The following is a 14,261-nucleotide window of genomic DNA, read 5'->3' as shown; positions in this document are numbered from 1 at the left end:
TCGTAACAAAATAATTTTATTTCGTAAAATCAAAATAATTTTTGTATGTTACTAATTAATTTTGTTCGTAAAATTAGATTAAATATTAAAGTTAAGCATGGATGTAGGAAACTTCTCGAAAGCATCTCTGACAGAATTGTTGAAGATGTCTGGGGTCTTCAGAAAATTGATTTCATACAGACGGACATAGCTTATTCACCACGCTATCTATAAGTAGTCGGATTATATACTTTATAGGAAAATTATACTATAGAAATTAAAAGCGGAGCGACACCTTTACATGTATATATTAGGGTGATCGACTCGGTTTTTCAACCGGCCTAAAAACCGATTTTTTCTGTTTTACTACTGTCGGTTTTTTCTAAATGTTGATTTTTCGAATATCAAATAAGCCGTTTTTTATTTTGAGAAAACCGGTTTCGAATACATTTATTTGTTTTGTATTCAACGGGTACTTATATTAAATTTTTGAAGTTAATAATAACACAGTCCGACATGAAAAATGTTTAAGTTATTTGTTAGTTTTTTTTTTTTTATTTATTTGACACATTTACATATAAAACCCTTATAACTTTTGCATTTTTGAAGATAATTCAACAAAATTTGGTATATGCTCTTTTGTAGCACCAAAGACGATGACTGTTGATAATTTTTGAAATCGGTCTATTTTTACACTTCACCGCCATACAAACGAACTCGCAAATATCACTTTTTAGCTCATAATTCTGTTTATTATAATACTATCCCTTCAAAAATGTATATAAGCCTGAACCCTTATGCCGATTTTCATAACGATTGAACTTCATTTGACCTTAGTTCCATTCAAAGTTTAATTTCAGAAAAACACTTAAACATCTGTAACTCTCTTCTAATCACTAGTATTATGATAAAATTTGGCACAAATAAGTTGAATAAAAATGAATAAATGAATAAAAATCCCACCCCCAAATTTTATGAGGATCGGTTCATATTTGACCCTAGTCGCCATAAAACTTCTGTTTGTTAATTTTAATCTACTAATATTAATCTATCTGCTTAAATATTTATATAGGTCGGCCATGTCCGACTACACGTTCCTACTCCTTTTTATTTGTTGAATTATGTGTATCCATATACTTATTTGCAAAATATATATTTTATAACGAATTTCATACAAATTATTTGTTTTTAAGTCCACTTTTTAGGTCCACTTTTTTTAAAAAAACTGGCAAACTTATAATAAATAATTCTTTAAAAAAGAAACAATCTAAGATTTAAGAATTCTTTTAAAAATGTTCAACAATTCGCAATTTATATTTCATATAGATATTGATATCTATCTTGTGTTAGATTTAGTCATCCAAAGACTTATGCCCGAATTCAGAAAGAAGTAAATAATTTTTAAAATTTTGTATGAAAACTACTCAGTTTTTGTTAGTGTTTATACTAATTATATTATGCGTTTGTGCTAATGTTTGTAACGATGTCCGTCCGTCCGACCGTGTGTAAACGTTGTAAACGTAATCAAAGTACAGGCCGCAATTTACAAGATAATTTGATGAAATTTGGAATACACGTTTGTTTTGACTCCGTTTGTTTTGACGAAGCCTATTGAAAATGGTTAAAATCGGTCCATTATTTCACCTAGCCCCCATATAACTGAACACCCCAAAAAGAGGTTTTGAGCTCATAATTATGTATAAATGTATCTCGATGAAAGTTCACACAACTAAGTTTCATACAAGCCTTGATGACCTTGCCGAATTTCGAAATGATCGGACTTCATTTGACCCTAGCCCCCACACAAAGCCCCCTTCAGAAAGTGACTTAAATATCCGCAATTCATTTATTAGCACTGTTATTGCAATGAAATTTAGCACAGACAAATATTATATATATTATATAAATACAAATCTATCCAACCCATTTTATCGGGATCGGTCCACATTTGCTCCTATCCCCCATATAAATAATAAATCGGAATCAAGGTAATATTCAAGATAAATGCTTTATTATGAAAAATAAATCACAGTTAATATTCATAACTGGTGTAGGGTATCACATAGTCGGCCAAGCCCGACTATACTTTCTTACTTGTTTTCATATAAAATTTTAAAAATTGTTTTACATTCTTCTTTCTGAATACGGGCCTTAAAATGGATCTCATACTTTAAGTTTGTACTTTATTACAATAAGCTTTTAAAGCATTTAAATTATAATAAATAATATTAATATGTAAAGGTTTTGTTTAAACTATTGATTTTATTTAAATCAATATTTGATTATATTTTAAATAAACTTTTATTTTGTTTAAAAAAAATGGTTTTATTGAAGAAAGTACGTACTTTGTATATGATCCAAAATGTGTATTATACCAGGATTTAGTTATAGTCCATAAAGTGGCTTAAAAAGAAATTCGGTTTAGTCCTAATTCGCTTATAGTCCACAAAAAATATGCAACTGTAGTAGTGGACTATAAGCGAAAACTACTGTACTCCTATTTTTACAAAATCTATAACACTCTGAAGACGTACGAACGTCACATACTTACAATTTCCCATATGTTATTATTCTTAAGTTTATATTCCAAATAATAATAGAAGTATATCTTAAATTTCGGACTGAAATTTTTATGGAAATGTTGGAATGTCTATGAGAATTACTTAAACTCTTGTTAAAAAAACTAAGGGATTTTAGAATAAGCTATGATTACCCAATAAGTTTAACAGAAGTGTCCCACATTTTTCTTAATTTTTAATACATTAAAGATGTAATGTAAATTAGACTAGATCTAAAGTTATATTATTTTGAAATGTTAAAAACTGCTCGGGCCATGTTTTATGAAACAAATTTAAACAGAAATGTTAAGTTTTGCTTCCAGAAAAATCATTAAATCCCCCGTTAACCAGTTTTTTTCTGAACTTGAAAAATATCAACCGGTTTTTTCAAATGCCAACTATTCGCAAACCGGTTTTTGGAAAACGTCGAATAATCGATCATTAGAATAATTAGATCAATATCGCTCATAGATTAGGTCCGCGATTTGAATTTTGAGGATTTCGAAGAAAAAAATTTGCCTTAATCCTCTACTGTTAAGTATTTTATATAAAACCTTTTCAGATTTAGTAAAATCGAATAATGTTAACCCAAAAACTTTGAAGGTCAATATCAACCTATCGCATCCCTATCATAAGAACGCCTACTTATTTAAAGCATTTTGATCTTATGTATAAGGCTTGATTCAGTTTATCAGTTTTTTGTTATTGCTTTTAATTGAACTCAAGAATACCAAAATTAGCATTAACATAAGAAGTAGCTGTGGGTATGATATAACCGCTACTTTTTGGTTCGGTTATTCTAACTCTCAAATCAAATAAAATATCAAATAAAATGGACATCCCTCCTATGACAAACCTGTGTTAAAATCATCACTCTTTCAAGACTTTTTCAGAATGTATATACAATTCCACAAAATACAGTATTGTAAACGTAGCTTAAATTAATGAATATTTACTTTTTTTCTATTTTTAAGTACTTATTTACACGTTCAATGTTTATAAATCTTATTTTTATTTTTAGGTAGCCCTCTTGATAACGTTGTCGGTGCAAAATTTAATTGAGATAATTATTTTAAGCAGTTATTGTATCGAATGTTATTTATTAAAGGTTCATTTGTTAACATTGTCTCAGAAGTTATTATTGCACTCTATAGAATCAGCTGACTGGATGCGGGTAAGCTAGAAAGTAAAAAGTAATATATGTACATACATACATACATACATACATACATACAGACATACATACATACATACATACATACATACATACATACATACATACATACATACATACATACATACATACATACATACATACATACATACTACATACATACACATACATACATACATACATACATACATACATACATACATACATACATACATACATACATACATACATACATACATACATACATACATACATACATACATACATACATACATACATACATACATACATACATACATACATACATACATACATACATACATACATACATACATACATACATGCATGCATACATACATACATCCGGTCTTATTCAAGAAATAATTAAATTCCGGGGTTTCCCGCTTTTAACTAGAATGTTTTGTTGTTCATACTTGTATTTATATTTTGCACTATCATTATTATAATTAAAACTAGCTATACTCAGTGTGATTTGCTACCCTGAAAGCAAAAAAACTTACACTTACACATAGGAGATGCCACTCAAATTATTGCAAGTTCGCCAATTTTTCCGAACGCTAATAAGGATTTTAATGCAAGCTAAAAATGTAAATAATATTGTATTGTATTTAATTTATATGGGAAGGGCCAATCCCCCATTGAAAGTCCGCCCATTTTTCTCTAAATGTTCGCATGAATATCAAAGTTCTTCATGTAAAATTTGAAGATTCTAGCTTCTATAGCATCTCAGATATACAAATTTTTCTATATAATTCTTGTGGGGGTTCCAAGCCACTCCCTGATGAAAGTCCGCTTTCTTCCCCCAAAATGTTCAGATGAATATGAAAGTCCTTTTTGTAAAATCTAGTTCTTTTAGTTTCTTAGATAAAATATTTTGTTGTATTTAATTCATATGGAAGGTGCCGCTCCCCCCCATTGGTAGTCCGCCAATTTATTACCCAAATATTTACATGGATGCGAAAGTTCTTCGTGCAAAATTTCAAGCTTTTAACTCTAATAATTTCCAAGATAAACGAATTTGTGTATTTAATTAATATGGGAGGTGCCACGCCCCCTGCTGCTAGACCGCCCACTTTTTATCCCAGCTAATCATATTGAGACTTATGTGGCTCCGACCAAATTTGAGGGCTCTAACTGTTACATTTTCCAAGATATACTGATTTAATATTTTCTTAATATGGAAGGTGCCACGCTCACTATAGTCATTCTGCCCATTTTATCCAAAAATATTCTTATGGATGTCAAAGTTGTCCGTGCAAAATTTGAGGACTCTAATTGTACCAGTTTCCAAGATACATATATGACTTTTAATAGTTATTTAATGAGTAGGCGTGGCACCTCGCCTACTTGAAATTTTAAAATAAAAGTAGCCTATAGTTGATGATGAAAGTCCGCTTTTTTCCCCCAAAATGTTCAGATGAATATGAAAGTCCTTTTTGCAAAATGTTAGGAATTTAGTTCTATTAGTTTCTTAGATAAAATATTTTGTTGTATTTAATTCATATGGGAGGTACCATGCCCCCTGCTGCTAGTCCGCTCACTTTTTATCCTAACTAATCTATTTGTACCAGTTCACCAGCCTATAGTTCATTCCAGATATACAGGAAGGTACTGTTAAAATTTGAAGAAAATCGGTCCAGCCGTCTATAGACTTCAAGCAAACCCACAAACAAATAAACACACATTCATTTTTATATATTTATATAGATTACAATAAATTAAAATACCAAGTATTATGTCTTTGAATAATAAACGCAAACATAAAACACTAACTTTAAAGGAAAAGTGTGATTTTTTACAGTCTCGATGAGAGAAAAACTATTAGTCAGGTTCAGCGTTGCCACTGACCAACCCAGCAAAAACTCGGTAATGGGTTGTACTTCCATAACCACTTACTTTTCAATGACTATTACTTACCGTCTGCATTACATAGAAGTACTCTAGTAATGACTTTCTTATAATCTGATATAGAAGTACTTTATTTTCGGCTTTGTCATTTTGTTTGCACATTTTATTTAATTGCGTTTTAAGAATTGTGTTTTAAAAAAATAAAAAAAAAAATTAGTTTTGTTTGTGAAAACCATTATTTGACGCGCAATAAAATAGCTAAGCAGTGGTGCAGTGTGTAGAACATTTGACTAACAAACCGAAGCCCCTGGTTCGTATTCTAGCTGGCTCTTTTTATTATTAAAAAACAAAACAACTTACTCAACAACTGTTTTGTAAGGGAAATTGCAAGTACTTCTTTAAGTCCCTATTTGTAAGCGTGCGTAGAAGTACTTGCCTCCAATGACATCACCGTGTTAAAATAATGACTTAAAATGCTAATGAAGAAGTAGTGAAAAGAGGTTTTATTAGCTATTTAACTCATTACTTTTCAATGTAAGTTTTTCCTGGGAAGTTTTAAACCTACGAAATTTTTGTCAAAAAAATGCCAAAATCGTTTAAAACGTACCACATATAGTAGGGATATAGGCGAAACTGTAGGGGTTGTCAAACAAAATTTGTTATTCTCTTCACACAGTCGAGTTCTGAGAGAATAAAATACCCTTGAGAGAACTAAACGCACTCACAAAACTTCAAATTTTCTTCGCGAAATTGCGAAGATATTAGCACTTAATCGTTTTTCTTATCACTTAAACTTAATATTTATTATTTTTTGCCACACTTTTATTGTATTTAAAATCCCGAAAATAATTTATATTTTACAAACGAAAAAAAAAATATTTTTTATTCTTTGACATTTCATTTAAATTAAAACTGAAAAAAGAAAATTTGTAAATTTTCGTATTGAAAATGCAAAAAGTATTTCACATACTTTTCTTCTTTTTCGATTAGTGCTGAAAAAAATAACAAAAAGACGTGTTTATAATATGGTTTAAGATGAAATATCTTCTGAAAAAAAAATTCATTAACTAATATTTTCATTCACTAGTATATGAAATCCTAGTAATAACCAGCGTTGAAATATGCAGCAATAGCACAAGATTTTTTTTGTACGACTATGCAATATATATAAAACTTTCAAAATCACAAATCACTTTACTACTAGAAATATTTGTTCTGTTTGCAATTTCTTTTAGCAGACGCAAAATATTTCAAAACTATCAAAATATATTTTTCAGTTTTAGCAGCGCACGCACACAACTGTCGAACTACTATTGCCATGGAAAAATTGTGCAATAAATTGTGTTGGTTCTACTACTGCCAGTAGCAAAATGAGCAACTGCCAGTTGCAATTTATCGTATGGAGCTATGACCAATTACGGGTCTATCCCGAAAAAAATAGAGTACAGTGATTGATACATACACAAAACTTATATGAAATATGCGCATTTAAGTGATTTTCTGAAGAGGGTCTTATGTGGTAGCTATGACCAATTGTGGACTCATTCGAAAAAAATTCGGTGAAAGATTTATATATACACAAAACATACTCGTCGAATTTTACCCCGATAGCTTTATTATTAGTTAATGAAATATGAGCGATTAAGTGATTTTCGGAAGTGGACCTTATATGGGAGCTATGACCAATTATGGACCGATTAGTAAAAATTTCGTAGAGTGATTGATACATACACAAAACATATTCATGTCGAATTTTATATCGATAGATTTATTTATCAATGATATATACGCGTTTAAGTTATTTTCGGAAGTGGGCCTTACATGGGAGCCATGACCAATTGTGGACCAATAACAATCTACGTGAAAAATCTATGTGAAAAATTTTGGGTTGATACCGATATATTTGAGGAAGTTATTAACGATAAATCCATTTCCGGAAATATGTACCTTTGAATGGGGGCTATAGGAAATTTTGGATCGATTGTTATGATTTTGAACATAATTGATCCCTGGGTAAACAAATGACTAGTGACAAAATTCGTCGAATTATCTTTTGTATTTGGTAAGAAAACTGCTAAAGAATTACGGAAAAAACGTAATTTTTTTCGAGGTAGTCTGAAATTTGATTTTCAATACCAAACTTCTTAGGACAATAATGAATATTTTTGGTGAATTTGGTTTATTTCTTTTGTTTAGTTTTAACGTGAGCGTGTTTTAGGCAAACAGACAGACAGACGGACATGGCTAAATCAACTCAGAATTTGATAAGAACCTGGAATATATATACTTTGTTGGGTCTCAGATGAATATTTCTTGGTGTTATACACGGAATGACAAACTTATATATACCCTCTATCACCACTTATGTATAAAAATATATTATAATAGTAGTATTTTAAAACTTTATGGCAAATTTTGTTTAATCGTTCCAAGAATTCAGATTCGCATATATCCATTTATTAAAAATCGCTTTAAAATGAAAAAAAAAAAAAAAAAATAACAAATATTTTCTGTATTTTTAGGAAATCCTGCAGTTTCGGAAATTACTCGAACGTCTTAACAATAATGTGTCTTTGCCGGTGTCCTTCTTTGTAATCATGAATATGGCGTATGCCTTCGCTGGGTTTGTTTATATGTTCAAAGACTTTGACTTCCATTATTGTGCCATGAAAACCGTAATTTTAAATTTTACAAATGTTTTATTGTGGTTAATATTAGGTTTATTGCCGTTTTTCATTGCCGCATCGTTAACTCAGGCATGTCAATCAGTCAGAAATAATGGTCATCAGATACGAGTAAGACCATTTGTGTACCATAATACATCTACGGAGGACCTTAATTCGATGTTGATATTTTCATCGACCTTGGATATGTCAGCCAAACTGTTTCGCATGCCTATACAATCTAACTACATTTGTTTTGCAGTGCTTATTATATCAATAGTTATTCTAACATTGGGAATGTGTTTTAATCTTTCTATATTTGGTATTCCTAAATTGTAATATATAGTAATTATTCAAAAGTGGTGTTTTTATTCTGGTTTAAAATATTGAAAAATGTATAAAAGAAAATAAACAGCATTTAAATTAATACAGAGTATTTGGGTAGATTCCAAGTTTTGTCAAATACTTTTTAAAAAACCTGTTTTTCTATTTCAGCTTTCACTAATGATACGTTTGTGTATATTTGAGTTATATACCAAAAGGCAGATAGTAACCCTGCCAGCAAATTTGAGTTTAATTTTGGATAAATGAACTAAATTTACACTATTTAGGCTCAACTTCATGTTTCTCAGTGCTAAATAAAAATATTTACAAAAACAAAATACATTATTTTCTAATTTTTATCCCATTTTTGTAAAATTTAAGTTCGATCTAATATACCAAAAAGAAACGTAAATGATAATAAATAGATAGAATAAAAATGTATAAAAAGAACACTTTTTAATACACTAATAAGATAATTTAAGGCAGAATTATTTTTGCTCTCAAAATTTAAAAAAGTGTTTGTATATTTCAGTAAATATATTAAGTTTATAGTGATCAGTTTTGTGAATAGTAACACATTGTGAAATTTTGTAATGATTTTATTTAAAATTTAATACATAAAAAATAAATTTCATATATAAAAAGTTAGAGTGCTATATTCGGCTGAGCCGAATCTTAAATACCCTCCACCAGCTACTTTTATATTAATACTTTTTTAATTGATCAAATATTTGTAGAAATAAGTATTCTCATGTCTTAAATAGAAAAACCCCAAGATTTAAACAGCTTAAATCTGTTACAATTCCAAGATTTATTGAACATTACAAACCCCATTTTCTTTTATATTTTTATAGCGCCCTAAGATATGCTTTAACGATATTTAATGTCCATGTGTGCATATGTGTGAAAGATTTAAGGATTTTCAAAATACATATATAATTTTGTTCTACACAAATTGATAATACAACTAGTTAAAAACGGTTACATTGCTTTTAGGGGCAGGACCTAGTATGGGAGATATGACCAATTATAGACCGATCGTAAAAAATTCTTTAAGCTACATTTCTGTACATAAAAGCTATATTTCAGTCAAATTTTGTATCTATATCGTAATTTAGTAATAACTAATGTGTGTTCAAGTGATTTTCTGAAGGGACACTTGCATGGGACCGACCGCACCCATGGTATGGACCGATCGTGAAAAAATCTTGAAATAGATTTTTTGTGTACCAAACTAATATTTGTGCCAAATTTTGTATCAATGGCTTTAATTGGTAATGAGTAATGTGCGTTTAAGAGATTTTCGTAAAAGGACCTTGTATGGGAGCTATGACCAATTATGTATATTAAGACAAAATTTCAAAATTCTGTATCTATATCATTATTTGGCAATAAATATTGTGCATTTAAGGGATTTTCTGGAGGGGACCTAGTATGAGAGCTATGACCAAATATGGACCGATAGTAAAACATTTTTATAGTGTAATTTATGTATATAAGAGCAATATTTGTGCTAAATGTATGGGTATCAATATTTTGTAATGAGTTATGTGCGTTTAAGTGATTTTCGGGAGGGGACCTTGTATGGGAGCTATGACCAATTATGGACCGATCGGAAAAAATTTTCACAGTAATATTTCTGTGCTTATAAGCAATACTTGTACCAAATGTTATATCGATATCTTAATTTAGTAATGAGTTATGCGCGTTTAAGTGATTTTCGGGAAGGGTCCTTGTATGGGAGCTATGAACATTTATGGACCGATCGGAAAAAAACGTTCATAGTAATACTTCTGTATATGTGAGCAATACTTGTACCAAACTTTATATGGATATCTTAATTTAGTAATGAGTTATGCGCGTTTAAGTGATTTCCGGGAAGGGTCCTTGTATGGGAGCTATGACCAATTATGGACCGATCGGAAAAAAACTTTCATAGTAATATTTCTGTATATGTGAGCAATACTTGTACCAAACTTTATATGGATATCTTAATTTAGTAATGAGTTATGCCCGTTTAAGTGACTTTCGGGAAGGGACCTTGTATGGGAGCTATGACCAATTATGAACCGATCGGAAAAAAATTTCACAGTAATACTTCTGTATGTACTTGTACCAAATTTTACATAGATAACTTGATTTAGAAATGAATTATTTGCGTTTAAGTTATTTTCGGGAGGTGACCTTGTATGGGAGCTATGTTCAATTATGGACCGATCCAGAAAATTTTTTCTCTGAATGAATTCTATTGACATAAGATTTTAATTTGTAAAATCTTGTAAAGATTTCGAGATTGTGACGGAAGTTATTAACAAAAAACCCATTTTCCGGGAATATGTACTTTTGTATGGGAGGTATATGAAATTGTGGACCGATTCTGGCAATTTTCAGCAGGAGTCAAGCTCTTGTAGAAACGAATGTATGCTGATTTTCATGGAATTATCTTTCATAGTTTTTGAGAAAATTACATCAGAATGTGTAAAAAAATTTTTTTCGAGGTTGTTTCAAATTTTGATTCATAACTTTTCCCGGTGTAAACCGATTTTGCTCATTTTCAATACCCAACTGCCTAGGACAATAATAAATATTTTGGGTGAATTTCGTTAATTTTTGTTGCTTCGTGTTAACGTGAGAATGTTTTATACAGACAGACAGACGGACGGACGGACAGACGGGCATAGCTAAATCGACTCAGAATTTCATAAGATCCAAGAATATATATACTTTGTTGGGTCTCAGATGAATATTTCTTGGTGTTACACACGGAATGACAAAGTTATATATACCCTCTATCACCACTGATGGTGGTGGAGGGTATGATAAACATAAGTGAGAGATTAGTGAGTATAATCAATTTTAAATTATTCATAAAGTAAGAGAAATAAAGAAAATGTATTATAAAGTCGCTTTTACTACATAAAATAGTGTAAAATTAGATAAATTTCCAGTTTCCCTATTGCTATGGCAAAATTGGAAATTTTACTAATTTTACGCACTTTTATGCTATAAAAAAGTGACTTAAAACTGAAACGAAATCGACTCACTAAGTAAGTATTAAACAGGAGGAACAGTTTCTTACCAACGCGGCACAGTGGTATAGGAAAAAAAAAAGAGGGAAATAATTCGGTAACTTCTAAACGGTTAATCCGATTTTAATGAAATTTGGTATGCACAAAGAGGAGGTGTTGTCGAGTTTAGGTTTTGAATTTGGACCTTATAGGCCAACCAGGGGCCCGGCGGGGGGTCCTCAAATTAGGACACCTCGGCTATGTTAAATTTTTAAAACGATCCTATTTCTTCATTTGAGTTCCGATTTAAAAAAAATTTCGTATATAGAATCTCCTCATCGAGCACTATAAAAAATGTCGTCGTAGCAGTAAATTATCTCTTATAGTTTAGGAGATATTCGCATTTGAATATTAAAATTTTAAAATTTTTACCGTCCTTACTTTAGTTTTTTTGATAATAGCAGGTCCAAATATTTCCGATTTTCGCCATTTTTTTTTATTTGCTTAACAACAAGTTTATATACCAAGCAGTGAAAGAATTATGTAAAAATCATGACTGAGTCCAAAGTTATAGGCATTTAAATTTAAAAAATTAAAAAAAGGCGATTTTTTGTCATTTTTTTGGGAAAAAAGTATCTTTTTCTTTTTAAGTTATCTAAAAAGTTTCTAAGAAGATGTATATAGAATTTATACTTTTTGGAAAGCTGACTTTACATAAAATACGATAAATGAAACAAAACCTAAAAATTTTTGATACCGAGGGGACCAGGTCCATCCAAAAAAACCCTATTTTTTATGGAAAATTAAATTTTGAGCAAAAATTCTCAAATCGCATAGTCGATATCAAATTATAGTGACCTGTTTTATATGACCCAATATGTTCTTAATCATTTTGTAACGGGTTTCGATAACCCCGCCCCTGGTATGGATATAATAGGCAAAAAACTAAAAAATCCCATTTTTGGGATTTTTTAAAACTTTTTTGGGAATTCCGGGATTTCTAATAAGAAAATTCGAAATTTTGATTTAATTTTGGATTTTAAGTAAAAAAATCTACCTAACTGTAAAATTTCATCAAAAAATATTCATAAATAAAATTTTTATTGCAATTAGAAAAATTTGTATCTTCGCAAAAACTGAATAAAAAACATTTTTTAATTTTTTTTAAAAAAAGTATTCCGCGAATTTTTTAATTTTCAAAAATTATATACAGTTTTGAAAAATAGACAAAATTACCTTTCCATTGATATATAACATGCCTACCTAATGTTTTTTAAGTGACAAATTAATTAGGGAAAAATCAACATCTTTTAGAAAATTTGCCTAGCACTATTATTTTCATCCATAAGGTTAACTCTTAAATTTGTTACATATATGGATGAAAATAATAGTGCTAGGTAAATTTTCTAAAAGATGTTGAGTTTTCCCTAATTAATTTGTCACTTAAAAAACATTAGGTAGGCATGTTATATATCAATGGAAAGGTAATTTTGTCTATTTTTCAAAACTGTATATAATTTTTGAAAATTATATACAGTTTAGAAGTTACCGAATTATTTCCCTCTTTTTTTTTTCCTATACCACTGTGCGCGGTCACTTTTCTTCCTTTCAAATTGTGCAATATAAGATGTTTTTTTAGATATTTTTACCTACACGTGGTTACGTTATGGATACTATTTAGATAGCAATTGTTTGCAGGGAATGTACACATAGGCGAAATTGAAGCGATTGTCAAACAATTTTGATTGTCTTCACACAGACGAGTTCTGAGAGAATAAAACACACTTGTGAGAAGTAAACGCACTCACAAAAAAGTGCTAATAGCACTTATCTCTTAAACACAATATTTATTTTTTGCGACTAATTTATATTTTATAAACGATTTTTTTTTTGTTTTTTGACATTTCATTTTAATTAAAACTGAAAAAAGAAACAGTTTAATTACAATTGGAACCGCTGTCGAAAACCACAAAAAAAGAGCGAGCGACGAATTAAAATTAAGCGGTTGTCGACAGACCACAATTTCTGACGTTTATTAGAAAAAAACAAGCAAAATGATGTTTTTGTTTAAAATTAGAATTATTTTTTAAGAAATAAATAGGAATGGTTAAAAATTATTCAGAATAAAATAAAAGAAACAAAACAATAATATTGTTATTATGTTTTCGTATTTTAATTTTTATTATTTTCATTTAATATCTAATAACACATGACAAAAAATGCGCATTATAACAACCCTGTTTTTGTAAATCTGCAAAATATTATGAACATATGGCAACGCTACAACATCAAAATAAGAGAAAAACAAGTAAGAGTGTCAAGTTGTAATTCAGGTCTGAGTTGGGGAACAACTCTCGCGTCATCGTTTTTATTTCTTAAGGACGGCCAGGCTTGTGCTTGTTGCTGGGCTTTCGACAGAATTACTTCTCACCCCGCACTAATTTAATGCACTACTTCGTATAACTGTTCTAAGTTATGCGTTGTCTTCATTAAACGCGTGCTTTCGTTTTACCTCAGAGTGAGGTTATGTATTTAACTGGTGGAGACCATAAAATACTCACGATATAACCTGGTGGAGACCATTTAAACTCAAATATTTACTGGTGGAGACCATTAAAACTCTAAAACTTTTTTCTGGTGGAGACCATTAATACTTTTGATGAAATTAAGTCCGGATGCTCCAACT

The 14,261-nt window shown here is 30.0% G+C and overlaps 1 protein-coding gene across 9 annotated transcripts in view; it reads left to right on the top strand.

The window, feature by feature from the left end:
- Positions 1–8,670, top strand: part of LOC119609783 — a 57,969-nt gene extending 49,299 nt beyond the window's left edge. For 7 of the 9 annotated variants that reach the window (XM_037964709.1, XM_037964699.1, XM_037964769.1 and 4 more), the window contains 2 exons: positions 3,559–3,711; positions 8,103–8,670. In XM_037964709.1, the coding sequence (XP_037820637.1) occupies positions 3,559–3,711; positions 8,103–8,582 (633 nt within the window). In that variant the 3' untranslated portion in view covers positions 8,583–8,670. The remainder of the gene's footprint in view (positions 1–3,558; positions 3,712–8,102) is intronic. The other 2 variants (XM_037964727.1, XM_037964718.1) reach the window with 2 other exon arrangements.
- The last annotated feature ends 5,591 nt before the right edge of the window (positions 8,671–14,261 follow it).

This window comes from Lucilia sericata, unplaced genomic scaffold (genome assembly GCF_015586225.1).
Source record: "Lucilia sericata isolate MDLA Ls3-8-SP2 unplaced genomic scaffold, ASM1558622v1 Contig000025F_arrow, whole genome shotgun sequence".
Lineage (NCBI taxonomy): Eukaryota > Metazoa > Arthropoda > Insecta > Diptera > Calliphoridae > Lucilia > Lucilia sericata.
This window is presented reverse-complemented; position numbering and strand designations above follow the sequence as displayed.